Source organism: Lichenostomus cassidix, chromosome 6 (assembly GCF_008360975.1).
Source record: "Lichenostomus cassidix isolate B80296 chromosome 6, HeHo_3.0, whole genome shotgun sequence".
NCBI classification, from domain to species: Eukaryota; Metazoa; Chordata; class Aves; order Passeriformes; family Meliphagidae; genus Lichenostomus; species Lichenostomus cassidix.
Window position 1 is genome coordinate 2,716,258 of NC_139487.1, and position 15,088 is coordinate 2,731,345.

At 42.4% G+C, this 15,088-nt stretch overlaps 1 protein-coding gene across 1 annotated transcript in view; it reads left to right on the forward strand.

Moving 5' to 3' along the window:
- Window positions 1–15,088, forward strand: part of ADAM12 (ADAM metallopeptidase domain 12) — a 164,996-nt gene that overhangs the window by 102,474 nt on the left and 47,434 nt on the right. The window contains exons 6-10 of the mRNA XM_085064614.1: window positions 5,569–5,752; window positions 9,595–9,660; window positions 10,508–10,579; window positions 12,214–12,383; window positions 14,060–14,144. Coding sequence (XP_084920740.1) covers window positions 5,569–5,752; window positions 9,595–9,660; window positions 10,508–10,579; window positions 12,214–12,383; window positions 14,060–14,144 — 577 coding nt within the window. The remainder of the gene's footprint in view (window positions 1–5,568; window positions 5,753–9,594; window positions 9,661–10,507; window positions 10,580–12,213; window positions 12,384–14,059; window positions 14,145–15,088) is intronic.

Here is a 15,088-nt window from a genome sequence, read left to right on the forward strand (position 1 = left end):
TCTGAGCCTTCTCCTTCTCCATCCACTCTGCTCTGGCACTTAGTGACATGTGCAAGTCTGAATCTTCTTTTCCTGTCTCCCAGTTTGCTGCAGAGTGCCATAAAAAGTTCTTGCTAAATTAGCACCGATGCCAACACCCCTTTCCTTCTCCTTTTTCCTTTTTCCCCTTTTCCTGTTTTTTGCGCCTTTTTTCCTTTCCTTTCCTTTCCTTTCCTTTCCTTTCCTTTCCTTTCCTTTCCTTTCCTTTCCTTTCCTTTCCTTTCCTTTCCTTTCCTTTCCTTTCCTTTCCTTTCCTTTCCTTTCCTTTCCTTCCCCTTTCCCTTTCCCTTTCCCTTTCCTTTCCCTTTCCTTTCCTTTCCTTTCCTTTCCTTTCCTTTCCTTTCCTTTCCTTTCCTTTCCTTTCCTTTCCTTTCCTTTCCTTTCCTTTCCTTCTTTCCATCATCCCCACATGTGACACTTATCTCTGACAACCCAATTGCTGTTCCTTGCAGCCCAAATTCTGGACATGAAATGGCATTTTCTCTTCCCATTCAAATAACTCCTTGCTTAAATTCCAGGCATCAAAGTCACAGCCTGATCTGCATCCACTCTGGACAGATCTGTCTTACACTGAGAAAGGATGAAGTGTGTGCTGCTGTAGTCTCTGGCCATAATTTCCATTTCAGAGAATATATTTTGAGGTTCATGAAAGGCACTGGCTGGAATGAAAGCTCTGTGAGCAATGATGTGTCTGTGTGAGAACACCTCCACCACTCCTGCAGGATGTAAAACCAGTGGTGCTACTGCTTTCCCTGCCCTTTGGGATGCTGCCCTCAGTTGATTTGGGTCAGATTTGTTATTTTAATGGAATCCTGCTGTGCACTGCAGTAGGATAATGGGATTGTCTGGCTCTTGTGTTGTGCTCTTCATCAACAGATAATTATTTTTGGTGGCTATTGGATTTACCCCATTTTAGAGGTGAGGAATTGTTGCAGAAAGAGGTGCCCAGGGGCAGTGGTGGAGACAGGAGCACATCTGCCTCCAGAGTCCCATTCTCTGCATTTCCCAGTCCTTTAAAGCTAGAGAGTGACCAAACCATTTGAAAAATATCTAAATATCAGCTACAGTAGAAAAACAGTCAATAGATCATCCTGCTCATTTATCCCCACAGTATCCATCTGCAACTTATTAAAGCAGGCTAAAAGTGAGGTCCTCCTTCACCACTTCATTTTTCTTCCTCTTTTGTTTGTTTGCCTGCTTACTTGCCTGGGAATTTGTTGTACAGAGTCCTGAGAATGTAGAATGTATAAGAAAAATAAATAAAAATGCCCTCACAGTGCACAGTCAGTGCCTCTTGAGCAACCCTGCACTCCAGGGTCAGAATTCTGGTACTTTTTCTCCTAAAATTCCCTAAAATCCATGGGAAAGCTGCGGGATAACCCCCTGTCCTTCTGAAACTGTAATGTTAATTGTGGAATGAAGGTCCTGGAGGTTTTTAGGTGGCACAGGAGCTCTGTGGGCAGAGAGAGGCTTTCAGGGAATATTCAGTGTGTGAGCATGCTCGCCTTCTAATTAATTTCCCCCAAATCCAGAACATCTACATTCCTCTGCTGATGGTAATGGAGCTTTTTATTATTATTGTTTAGAAGTGAGTATAACTTTGAGCTTCATTAAAACCAAATGTTTAATTGCACTCGTGGATCTCAGGTTTATCAATTTACTTAATTTCCCCTGTACAGGGCAGCAGAATAATATATAATAGTTTCATGTAGTGCTGCCCCAGCCAAGTTTTGCTCCAGCATCACAATTTCTCAGACAAGTATGTGTTGATGGTTTATGTTGGCAGGACCTTTGCTTCTGCTGACAAGTTGGAAAAGAAAAATCCCATTTATATTTTGAGATTTCCTAAAGCCTGTTGATTTATGAAATACGACTGGCCTCGCTTTAGGTTTTGTTTTGGTTTTCCTTTTTTAGAGGGGGAAAAAAAATTATATTTGATTTTTATCGACAGTTTAAAAAGTGGAATTATCCCATTAAATCGCTTTTCCCTGATTGAGAGATTCCTGGCGAGTGAAACAGCAATTAACAAAACATTAATTATGTGAGTTACGTTTTAATTTCTTTTTGTTTGAGATGGGGAGAGTTCTCCCACCTCACACACACATTCCCCACATGGCTGGAAGGGAGCACAGGAGGCAAACCCCTTGAGTTTTCCATGTCCAGGGTGGATCAGCAGGGATGTGGATGTGGGTTTTTGACCTCCAGACAAGAGCAGCAACCAAACCCTGCAGAGGGATGGAGTCAAATATTACCTCAGGCTCAGGACCACACTGGAGCTGCTTCCAGCTGGCCTGGAGCCTGTGAGGGATGTCTGGATGGGCTCTTTGGGATGGGTAATTTTCCCTCCCTCTCTGCTACCGGTGATGGAGAAGACAGAGGGATAATTTCAGGTATTGTCTCTTGGCTTTCCTGCCTGCCTCAATTGCAAATCTTTCTGATTTCCCAGCATCTGTAGGTTTGGGACTGGGGAAAACACAGGTGCCATGAATCAGACACCTAACGCCAAAATTTAAATATTTCATATTGCTTTTTTATCCCCCCCTCAAATATTTATAATCTTGGGAATTCTGCTAGTTTTTTGTCTGATAGAAATCCCACAGATTGCAGTAGAAGCTGGCTTTAAGGACTTGCTGAAATCTCTTTGGGGTTCTTTGTATGATTTTTGACAGGGGCTGTGTGGTTTAATATCCTATTTGCCACACTGGAGAACACTGTATTGTTCAGCATTATTGGCTCCTGAAAAATTGAAAAGTTTCTGGGAACATGGGCTGACTCAGGAGTGTGGGAGAATTGTGTTCCAGAGGGAGACACAGAAATCTTGGAGGAGGAACAGAAGCTGCAGTGAAACACCTGATGGGAGTGGAAGGAAACAGTAGCTATGGATTTATTTTATTTGCCTCCAATTCTTAGTCCTGAATGACTGGTGGGTATTGTTCACACCAAACAAAAAAAAAGGAAAAAAAGAAAGGAACCATAACTCTCGACTCGTCACATTTTTAAGGTGCTGTGCTTGGCACTGCATGGTGGGGGAAAAAATGCAATTGTAGGAAAGGAAAATTAGTCAAAACCAGCAAGCTGGCCAAGAAAATTCATATTTGATCTTCATTATCTTATTACAGATGGTCACAAGCCAAGTGCTGATATCCTGTAGGCAGCACTCATGGGATAAGTGTGCCTTAAATGAAAACTATGTTTTCCTTTTTGCTGAATCTGCAGGTTTTCTTTACCCTGGGGTTGCTCCACAGGCAAAGTGAAACTGTCCTTAGAGGCCCATGATGTCCCTTAGGATGGAAATCAGACTGGTGTGCTCAGGAAAAACCCAAATTGATCATTCTGGGCTCTGATCATTTGTCCACATCCTCAGCAGCTCAAGAAAATGAGGGGAAAGAAATGGTTATTCAGTTCTTTTTAAAGAAAGTGTTATTTAGTTCTCTTTAAAGAAATGGTTATTTAGTTATTTTAGACAGAAGTTGGGTACATGAGGGATATATTGGAAACTTGGCATTGATGTGGCACATTTTGGGTATGAACTCCTGAAAACAAGATGCTCACTTCAAAATATTTTTTAAAAAATTAGAGAGAACCTTACTCAGGATACAACTAAACCTCTCCCTTTCTAGTGCAAGTAATGAAGGAAAATTGAGTCTAATTTTTAAAGGGAATGTTCTAAGAAGGGCAAATTTGGTGTTAAAAACAAAACTCCTTCATGCTTTTCTGTTTTCTGGGTTGTCAATACAGGGAGCTGGTCAGGCTGGCCCATTTCAAACAGTGACTAATGGACTCCTGCCTCCAAAATTAAATGATTAATTGCACGAGGCAAAGACAACAACCCTTATTTGATTGTGCTGATTACAGAGCTGCTGCTTATTGGAGTAAAGGGAATTTGCTGTCCCAGTTTCCTAAATCCTCGGAGGAATCAGGCAGCTCTGACACTAATTTAGAGCTGTGGGCTGTGAGGTTACTCTAATCACAGGGTCACCTGCCCAGAGGTGTCTCATGTGTCAGGAGAGTTGTTTGGATGGTGGCTGGGGCTGCAGGGTTTTTGGGATAAATCAGCCCTGATTTTCCAGCCGTGCTCCATCACTCCCAGCACAAGGGTGAAGGCTGGATGTGTCTCACCTGCTCTGCCAAGGGGGCTCAGGGAGCTGCAATGAATTATCAGACCTTGGTTCAGGTCAGTAAAACAGTCTCCTGTGGATGCTGTTGCACAGATTTTGATCTCATGGCTTTCCAAGCTGCTTTTTTCACTTGGATTTCTAGCTGTTCTAGTCACCAGTAAAATGTCTTTGGCTTGGCTGAACTGTGTTAATGGTGCTCTGTCACAAAAGTGTGCAGCCAGATTGGAATTAATCCTTCACTTCACTGCTTAGGAGACCTAAGACTTTGTGTTTCTTCATCATACATCCCTAATAATAGAACAACTAAGGCAGCTTTTTCCTGATAATCATAATTCTATTTGTAAATCTGTCTTCATAGTGTCATTAACCTGGTTTTAGGTCCTTTTTGTCCTGCTTTCTCCTTTTTTTTTTAACTTCCTGCAGGAAAATTTTACAGCAACATGTATTGGTCTCACAGTCATCGTCATATCTTACCTTTGCTGCAGCCCAGACAGAAATAAAAAGGGCAGACACTTCTAAAATACCAAAGAGACACACAAAGAAAATAATGTCACTCCAGGCCCTTGTCCAAAGCTCTCCAGCTCTTCTGGAGCCCCTTTAGGCATTGGAAGGGGCTCTAAGGTCTTCCCAGAGCTTTCTCTTCTCCAGGCTGGACACCCCCAAATATTCAATTTCTTGTCACCTTCGTGTCACTTTTGTCACCTGTATCATCTCAGGACAGCTGGGCAGGACAATCCAGCACAAGGACCCTCCTTCCTCTTGCAGGCTGCAGCTTAAAGAATTCAGCAAGAGTGTTTTCACTGGCAAACCTGTGAGCTCCTGGGGGAGCAGGTGGTATTGCTGTCAAAATTATTATTTTGGGCAGCAAAATGAGTGCAACAGGAATCAACTGTTAGCCTATCTGAGCTTCACTCTGCTGCCCTGCTGTGCAATATTTAATAATCCCTTCTGACACCACGAGGCCTCTTTGATCTGGCAGGGCCGAGGCTCACATCAGGGTTTGGTTTAAGTGCAATGCACACTGCAGACTGCAATGAATGCTTTCACACTCTACCTTTGCTTCCCAAAGTGGTTCTCCAGGCTTTTGCTCGTTTCCCGTTTGCCGCGACTCCGTCGGCAACGGCAATGCATCAATGGGAGGATGGAAAGCAAATAAAACACAAATATCATTTTGCTCTGCAGTGCAGCACTTCAGAAGAGACAAATTTCTGTGAGCCATTGCTTCTTTTAAAGCGTGGTGTGTGCTGCAGTGACAATTGTACAGCTTTGATGTTTTCCTGCTCCACTCGCCCATGACATTGTAAATCAGCGTTTTGCTTTCTCATACTCCATCATTATTAAACTCGGTGTAACTTTGGTGTAAACAAGCTCCTGAAAACCACGGGTCTCACTCTGCTCTCCTCTGTCCCAGGGGAATCATCGTGTTTGAAAACAGCAGCTACATTCTGGAGCCCCTGGAAGGTGCTACAAGTGAGCACAAGATCTACCGAGCGGAGAATCTGAAAATAGCCCCAGGGTCTTGTGGCCACCAGCTGGACATCCCTGCCATGAGGGCTGCTGACAGGGACACAGCACAGCATTCTCCAGCTGCCAGGGTAGGTGCTGATGTGCTTTTATGTGGCTGCTTGGCAGCTTTTCCGTGTTACTGCCAACCACGAGAGCAAAACATTCACCCACATCATCAACTTCTCTCGGCGGCATCTGCTGAAGTGCAGGCTTGAAATTATTTGTTAAAGCTTTATTACTTTTCCTCGACTCTCCATGCATAATTTGCTTTTCGCTCTCTTTTCAACACAGAAAAGTTTATGGGTTCATATTATGGTCATATTTTTTGGTTCTTGGATGGTTATGACCAGAATTTAAGGCTCCCTAAGAATGCTGAGCAATGCCTGGAGAAGTTCTTGCCCTCCCAAGATGAAAGAGAACCTGATAGCTGGGATGCTTTCCTAATACCAGGTTTTGAATCTTTATATTTTAGTAGAAAACCCTCTTACGCAGACAAAACAAATTTTCAGCATATTATTTCACAGATGTATTATTGTAGTTGGTTTTACGTAGGCAGAAAAGCACCTCATGTGAGATGCATCTAGCTAATGGAAACTAGAAAATTTAATGAGCTAAAAATCAGGAAGAGGAAATGCTGTAAGAAATTCGTCTGCTTATTGGATGAGGATTGTAGAAAAGCCTGGGTTAGGTGTTCAGAAATTATATAATCACATAAATCTGCCATCAGCATTTATGAAATGTCACATATGGGGATTTGTACTTCCATGTATGACTAAATTTTTGCACCAGGTCAATTGCTAATAAAAGCAGCCTAAGTGACGTCCATAGATACAATTTTTGTGCAATGGAATTAATTTATTTTACATTTTTAGGAATATTAAATATTACATCTGGAGTATTAGCCTTTGCATCTATCATTTTAATATTTAAATGTATGTCTACATACATACACTCTACAGAGTATGTAGGTGGAAAACATTGGAAATATAACTTTATTAAGGTTTCCCCAAATTATTTGTGACTTTTGACTGAATTCCACTGAAGTAATCAATGTAATGATGAAGTAAAATGTGTGCATGTGACAAGCTGACACAATCAAAGCCATTTTATTATTACCCTTATGGTTCTCCCATTTTGCTGTTGGCTTCAACTACATCCCAGATTTCACTTGAAATATCTGAAAAATATTTTTGCTCTGGTTCAGTGGACATAATTATAAAACCTGTCAGCAGCCACATCATATGGATAGGTACAATATATATATAATGAGTAAGTTGGTTAAGTTTCTAATGTAGGAATTTTGGAAGCTGTCAAACGCAATGTGTGGAGTGAGTTCTCATATTTCAGTGTTGTCACTACGCAGTCTGTCAGGGGACACATTGAATAAAGATGACCTGCAAAGTGGGGAGACACTAGGCTGCTCCAAATCACACTGGGTGTCAGAATTAAGCAGAAATCTGGTCTAAGGGTCAGGGCATGATGAAAATTTTTGGCTTCTTGACAGGTCTGGGGGAAGATTTCTGTTCAGTTTTTCCCCCTGACTCTTCATTCAACTGCCTACATGAAATTCTTACTGAGCAGAGCTGAAATGGGAGATCAATACATCACAAAGGCCTTTGGGTTAGATGTAGATACAAATAAAGGTTGGGACAGGCAGCAGATTCAGCTTCCCAGATCCAGCCAGGAGCTTCAGTGGAGCAAGGCAGGAGGTGCAGAGGGTGTTACACACAGGCTGTGCCCCCCTGGAGCAGGGGCTCTGTAAATCCTGGGTCGTTTCATGACTCACTGGACCCTCAAATTGCACCAAGGAGTGTTTTCCAGCTGAGCTCCATGGAGATAGGACCCTACAGAATGTCTGGTGTGTAGGACAGACCCTGCAATTGGGAATTTTCTCCATGGCCACAAAGGAAAAAAAGCCATTTTGGTGGTTCTGGTGACCATGACCAGGCAGGTGACTATTTCAGAGCATGGAGATAGAGAGGCTGCACCATTGCAGTGTCAATCCAAGCCATGCCAACTGCCAAGCAGGGAAGCCTGAGAAAGTTTTGTGAGAGGATCAGGTAAGGAAGAAGCAGAGGAGAGAGACCAAGGTCAGTGGAACAAAGCCCATTGTCCCTCACCTCTCACTGCTGTGCCATTGACTCTTCATTTCAGTTCTGAAGGATTAACTCCTCAAATGGGCTGTGCATTGTTGCAGCTGGCTGCAGACAGCAAGCTGAAAGAAATCATAATTAGGTGTGTTTCATAAATAAATATTGTACCCTAGGAATGCACATAGCCTTCAGGCAAGTCTCAGGAACAGATTTGTTATGCAAGGCAGCCACCAGAGGCTTGTGTGATTACACCTGCTAGCCAATTTCTCTCCAGTCCAAACAGTTTTACTCTTGGTAAGAAGGAACTGTTTCAAATTGACTGATGGAACAGAGCTCTGCTCATACCTTTGAACTTGGCTTTTCCTGGATCATCTTTTCTTCTTCACTTGGAGAAGGATGAGAGGCTCCTGGGAGATGCAACTCTTTAGGACCTCATAATAAATTCCAGGGTGTGGGAGTTTTAGTGTCTGAGAGGTCAATTCCATCACAAACCAGAGCCACACATGATCATGTGCCTTTTGTGGCACCTCACTCTGTTTTGAGTGACATCTCACCCCAATGCCAGAACTTTTAGGAGTAACTACCTCAGCTCATTTGCCAGACCCCTAATAGGTGTAATCCTGTCAAGTGTTTGCAGCCTTGATGTTTAATTCATTATTAACAGCTTTTACTCCTCTCTCCATCTGTAAATATTGTCCAAATGAAACTTAACTCTTTTCAAGTTACTGGAGTTTGTAACACTATTAAATATTAGTTTGGAAGTCAAATACTAAAGGTTACATCATTCACTTTTCTTGCAAAATATCAAAATCATCCATCTGCAGATAACAAAGAGGAACTCTTTGATAATGGGAAGAAAACTCTGTGAAATTTGGCTGCAAGGCAGTGTCCAGCACTGTCTCTGCTTAGGGGATCACTCAGTTTGCCTTGGAATGGTTTTCCTTGGAAAGCTTTAGTCATGTTTTGGGTTAAAGAGCTTTGCTGCAGCTCAAGACATCCTGGTCAGTTGTAGGTCAGACATCTGTTTAAGCCCTTTAAGTTCTGGCAGGAGGATCAAATATTCTGCTGAGAGTCCTTTTCCCTAAATGTCTTATTCCAGACACAAGGAAGGAATGATAGGATAGATGTTCAGTTGCTGTAAATCACAGAACTTTTACAGGCACTAATAGGTCACTGAAATTTAGGGTAGCAAAGGAGCTGTGATACTCTTACAAAATCATTTCACTTTCTTCAGTGATTTCATTTTTCCAGCTAAACATTATGATCCTTTTAGACATGTATTTTACATGAATATGCAGATGCAAAATTAAATATATGCCTTCCATTTTTTTGGGTATTAATTTGCTTCCCCAGACACTGACAGTTAGCTCTGCTTTTTTTACTTTTGGGTTTTTCTTCCTACATAATTTATCACTTGACTGCCTGACCTCTTCTCTGCTTCACTCAATCTCACTTTATCTCTCATTTTTCTCAGTAACCACTTTGTCTATTGTGTGAAATGTTTGTTAGAAGTTACCTCATCCCTCCTTTAAATGTGCCTGGCTGGGAAATAGCAAAGGTCTTTTTGCTAGAGGGGATATTCTCCTGTGAGGAAAGATAACTCAGATGTTTCAGCTGCAGAGAGCTGAAAGGTTGAGAGAGATTTTGCACCACTCTCCTGCTTTCTGTGATCAAATCCTGGGGAAGGAAGGAAAACTTCCATGGGTAGGAGGAATACACTACAAATTTGTGTGTAGTGAAATCTGTGGAAATCTGAGATGCTGTGTATTTTCTCTTGCTTAAAACTTTGGTGTTTTAAGGCTGAAAACAAAATATGACTTTCATGGTTTTTTTGACAGTACAAGAGGGAGACTCTGAAGACAACGAAGTATGTGGAGCTTGTTATTGTGGCAGATAATCGCGAGGTAAGGAACTGGAAAAATAAAAAGTTATGGGAAGGAAAGGGGCAGCTCAGTTCAGTTACCATGGCACTGCAAATCAGGTGTTCTGTCAATGGTTTTCTGAGGTAAATCATCCTCTCTGATTAGGGCTGAGCAAGGGAGGGAATTACTAAAACAGGACAATACTGATATTAAATTGTAAAATTCCTTGTGACACTTCATAAGGAGTTTGATTCTCACATAGCTGAGGTGTGTGTCAGTATGGGAGAAAAGGCAAATATTCATTCCTTGAGCAAGTGAATCCTCTCTGCCATTCTCTGTGCCTCAGTGGGGCTGTCAGTGCTTTTGCAGCAGTGCTTTGCCAGCACAGTCCGTGGAGCACGACTGCCTTGCTGATGGTTTGCAAAGGGAGCTTCAAAGCACCCAGCACTGGCTGTAAAAATGTTCCAGTGAGCTGAATGGCAAAGATCTGAATCTTGGTTTGAATTATTTTGTTGCTTTTTTTTTTTTATTTTTTGGTCTCCTTGAACACTGCTACTTAGGGAATTGCAATCTCTCTTTGCAAGAGCTGCTAAGAGAAGAACTTTTTCCCAAAGCATCAGTCCTGAAAAGACTCCTGTGTAACGCTGAGAGATTTTAAAATATTTTCACAAGAACTAAAATCCTGGCCCACAGTGTTCCTGCACAGACAGACTGGGGTCCTGTGAATCCAACAGGAGTCTGCTGCCAAAAAGTCTAATTCTAAAGGCTTTTGGCTGTCCAAAAATCCTAATTCCACAAACTCTAATTCCCAAACCTCCCTGATGTGCTGCCTTTTGGGGGGAAACTGTGACATTTGTGCTGCTGCTACATTGATCCTTTACATTCCAAGTTTCAGAGACAAGGCAAAGATGTGGAAAAAATTAAGCAGAGGCTGATAGAAATTGCAAACTACGTTGATAAGGTAAGAACTCGAGGATTGTTCCCTTTTCCCCAACCTTACTACACCTCCTGGAGGATGCTGGTGTGAAATCTGTTTCTTCTGCTATTAAATTAAGTAAACCACCACGCTCAGATCAGCAGCTTTGACTACCTTGGCCACATCTCCTCACCCACTCGCCTTTCCATGGAGCTAACCCTGCAGCTTTCCTGACACTCCAGTGTTTCAGAGCAAAGCTGCTCTCCAGCCAGGAAAACCAAAGTTAAACCTTTCATTTGCCCTTTGAGTCACTATGAACTCTGCTCTGCTGTATATGGGAGGCAAAGATCTGTTCCTAAGGAAAAGCACAATTTAGCCCTAGGATTTATTCACCAGGGAAGAGGGTGGGGATAATCACCTGTGGAACATCCTATAGAAAAAAAGGAGGATTATTTCTAAGAGAAATTTGGACAACATCATCCTTTGCAGCACCAAGGAAAGGTCCAGTTGTAAGGCCAACAAAGGCCTATGAAAACATAATTAATAAGATAAATAATCCAGGGAAGATGGCAGATTAAAAGTAAGGAAGCAGAAAGTAATGGCTGAGTGAGAGCAGTAAGAGAGACATATGCTAGATTTTTTTTAGTCTTGAAATAATTTCTTGACAGTAAACATTAAAGGCTAAGAGTCCTTTAGAGTGGCTTTTGAAAAAATTAGGGTTTATTTTTGTTGGGCTGTATGGCCAGAAAAATCAGGAGTCTAGTAGTGAAATTATAACTGAGAGAGTCTTAATTTATCTGAGAACTTATCAAGTGATACTTCAAGGGCAATAGCTCAAGGAGAAGCATTCCTGATTAAAAACAAGCTGCTGAAGACACCTCCACCTCATTCATAATTGTCTTGCTGACTTATTGCCGGAGGACAGGTGTTTATATGTTACCTGCTCAAAATTAATTTTGCATATTGTAATATAATTTTGGTTTCATGCTTAATTTATGCTCAGCAAATGCTGGTGTTATGCAAATGACTGTAATGCATAGAAACAAGACAAAGATCTACTGTGTGTTTTCCTCAGCCTGTCAGGCAAATCTGGACTTGATCAATCCTTGACTCTTTCCTCACATTAGTCTCACATTAGAATTGCTGTCTTGGCTCTGCTGACGCTGCTCTGGCTTCCCCCTTGCAGCACAATGGCATTTGCTGGTGGGGTAAGAGACAAAATCTCTTGCTTTTATCTGCTCTGGGCAGGGCTTGCTGGCTCTGGCTCATTTTCAGCTGTTATTTTGAATGACAAGCATAGCACAGCACAGTTCCTCTCCCTCTGGAATTGGATCTGTGCAATGCAGGGTGGGGTGACCCTGGGAGAGTCATCTGCCATGGCCAGGAGTCTGTTCAGGGACTTGCAGGGTTTCATCTTGAGGGAAGATGCCAAACTTGGGTAGGACATGGAGAAACAGCAAATCCCTGGATCTCTTTGAATGCCTTATGGGTACTGAGTTGGTGCAGAATGGTTTTCTGGAAGTCTTGGAAATATTTTATCTGAGTCCTATCAGCTGTTTTCCCCTGAAGAAGAGACTGTTTTAACCTCCACAAAAATTATCCTTCTGTAGAAATATTCTAATCCAATGTGGCCTACAATGGTTTTTACAGCCCTGTTTCTATTTCCCTTTTCTCCTCAGTTCTACAGGCCCCTGAATATCCGGGTGGCCCTGGTGGGAGTGGAGGTGTGGAATGACATGGACAAGTGCTCCATCTCCCAGGACCCTTTCACCAGCCTGCACGAGTTCCTGGACTGGAGGAAACTCAAACTCCTGCCTCGTAAAGCCCATGACAATGCACAGCTGATAAGGTAGGCTTGCCTCTGGAGTTGATACCTGCCAGAATTTCAGGGATTTGGGGAATTTTGGGGATTTCAGGAGAGCTGGACTGAGTCCTTCCCCAGCTGTGAAGCTCTTGGGAGGAACATCTGTGCTCCTGAGGGTTTGTCTTTCCCCTCTGCAAACATCAAACACCAAAACACTCCTCAGTACCCTTCAGCAGGTGTTTCAGATGAGTTTCCTTGCCCAGCTCTGGTGTTTGAAGCCTGTCCTGAATACAACTCCTGTATTCATCATCAGACAGAGCTGTGTAATAAGCTGCTGCATACTCAGGGTGTGAATTTACAACCAGTTTAAATTTGTCTCAGTCTAAACTGTCACTGGAAAAGGCAGTCCTGCTCTGGCCCAAATGCAGAGCTAACAAAAATTCTATTTTGTAGTGAAAAGACCTCATTATGGTTTAAAATGCTGTCTAAATTAGACAATTCATTTGCATTCATGATATAAAAATTAAATCATAAACATAGTTTACCCTGCTGCTTATTCTTGGATTAAAGAAATTGAGTAAGGGTCCCTGTCAATCCAAACCAGTCTATGATTCTGTGAAAATACAAACACTCTTAAAAAAAAGGCAAGAGGAACACCTTTTTCTTGAATCAGGTATTATCTTGATTGATTGACTATTCTTAATACTATGCAGATAAACACACCTGATATCTTAGTAATTAAAAGGAGTTATTTACTTCTTACATTACCTGAGTAAGAATAAATTGAGCCTTTCCAAACTGTCCCTCATGAGATATTTGATTGCTCTGTATGTATAATAACACTTTGTTTGAAATTATTGCATTCTGGGCTGTGGATCATCACAAGTAGCACATAAACTTCCCCCTGCATTACAACAACCCTTCTTCGAGTTAGAGACATTATTTTTATGTTTGTACTTCTGCTCCCAACTTCAGTCAGCAGAAAAAAGGAAGGGAAGAAGAGCCCTGTTGAGGGAAGAGCAGTAAGAGCAAAGAGGGGAGAGCAGATGGGGGAGATCCAGTGGGAGAGATAGAATGGGAGAGATCCAATGGGAGAGATCCAATGGGGATGATCCAGTGAGGATGATCCAATGGGGATGATCCAATGGGAGAGATCCAATGGGAGAGATCCAATGGTAGAGATCCAATGGGAGAGATCCAATGGGGATGATCCAATGGGAGAGATAGAATGGGGATGATCCAATGGGAGAGATCCAATGGGGAGATCCAGTGAGGGTGATCCAATGGGAGAGAATCAGTGGAAGAGATCCAATGGAAGAGATCCAATGGGAGAGATCCAATGGGGATGATCCAATGGGGAGATCCAATGGGGGTGATCCAATGAGAGAAATCCAGTGAGAGAGATAGAATGGGGGAGATCCAATGGGAGAGATCCAATGCCAATGATCCAATGGGGGTGATCCAATGAGGGAGACCCAATGGGAGAGAATCAATGGGGGAGATCCAATGGAAGAGATCCAATGGGGGAGATCCAATGGATGTTCCCAAAGCTAGGACACTGTGCTTCAGTTCAGCTGAGTCAGCACAGCCCTCCTGCGAATGTGAGGAGCTGAAACAGGAGCTTTGTGTGAGATTGGCAGAAACACAAAGCAGGAAATACCAGGGAGGTATGTTGGCGCTGCTGGTGACTCTGTGTCTGTTCTCCCTGTCCCCTCCTGCAGCGGGGTGTACTTCCAGGGGACAACCATTGGCATGGCTCCCATCATGAGCATGTGCACAGCAGAGCAGTCTGGAGGGGTCGTCATGGTAAGTGGGGAAAGCACAGCTCTCCAGCTGGCCCAGATGGGGTGACACCAGAGCAGGTTCTGTGCTGCTGCTTCCTGAACCACATCAGCCCCATCTGTGCCATTTCCCATCTCTGCATTGTTTATATCCCCGTTCAGATTGCTTGTAAATGATCGTTTCCATAGTGAAAAAACCAAAATATTGCATTAAAATATAGCAGGGCCTCTTTTCAAAAAGTTTATACCTCTAATTGTTACTGAACCAGGTGCTGAGGTGCTGTGAAGGAAGAGAACCAGAAGATGTATTTGTTATACACTTGGGTATACTTGTGTTACAGGCAACAGCAGTCTATCCTGAATCTTTTATTATATTGATTTTATTCTGTATTTATAGAGTTTCCTGTGTTGGGCCTTATTTTCCATCTTTGCAGTGGTTTTATTGCATTGCTAGACAGCGAGAACAAACAATGGCAGCATTTATTCCACCTGAGTCTCTCCCAGGGCTGTTGTTAGATACTAGACATGACAAACACACAAGTAAACATCTTGTCCAATTTCTGGAAGTGGTTCTGAGGTATTTTCTTTCTGATTTTTTTTTTTTAAATTTTAATTTGGAACAGTGTTTTGTGCTAAGTGGAGAGAAGAAGCTTTAAAATAGAACAATCAAATCACTTAATTTGAGGAAAGTTGTGTCAAAATTGCAGAAAAGACAAAGGTTTCAGGCTCTTGGTAGCTTGAGAAGCTGAGTCTCTAATTGCTGTCTGTAACAATTTTTCACTGGGTACCTGGGGGAGACACACAAAAGGAGAAAAAGAGAAAGAGCTGTAGGACTCTCCCAGTGCACTTCCAAGTCTTTCTAAAGGCACACACGAGGCAAACAGCCCCATTTTACCCATTTGACCTCAGGGCTGCAGTCACTGCTTTGGCTTATCTGCTGTCAGAAATGCCCTTGATGATGACTTTTTT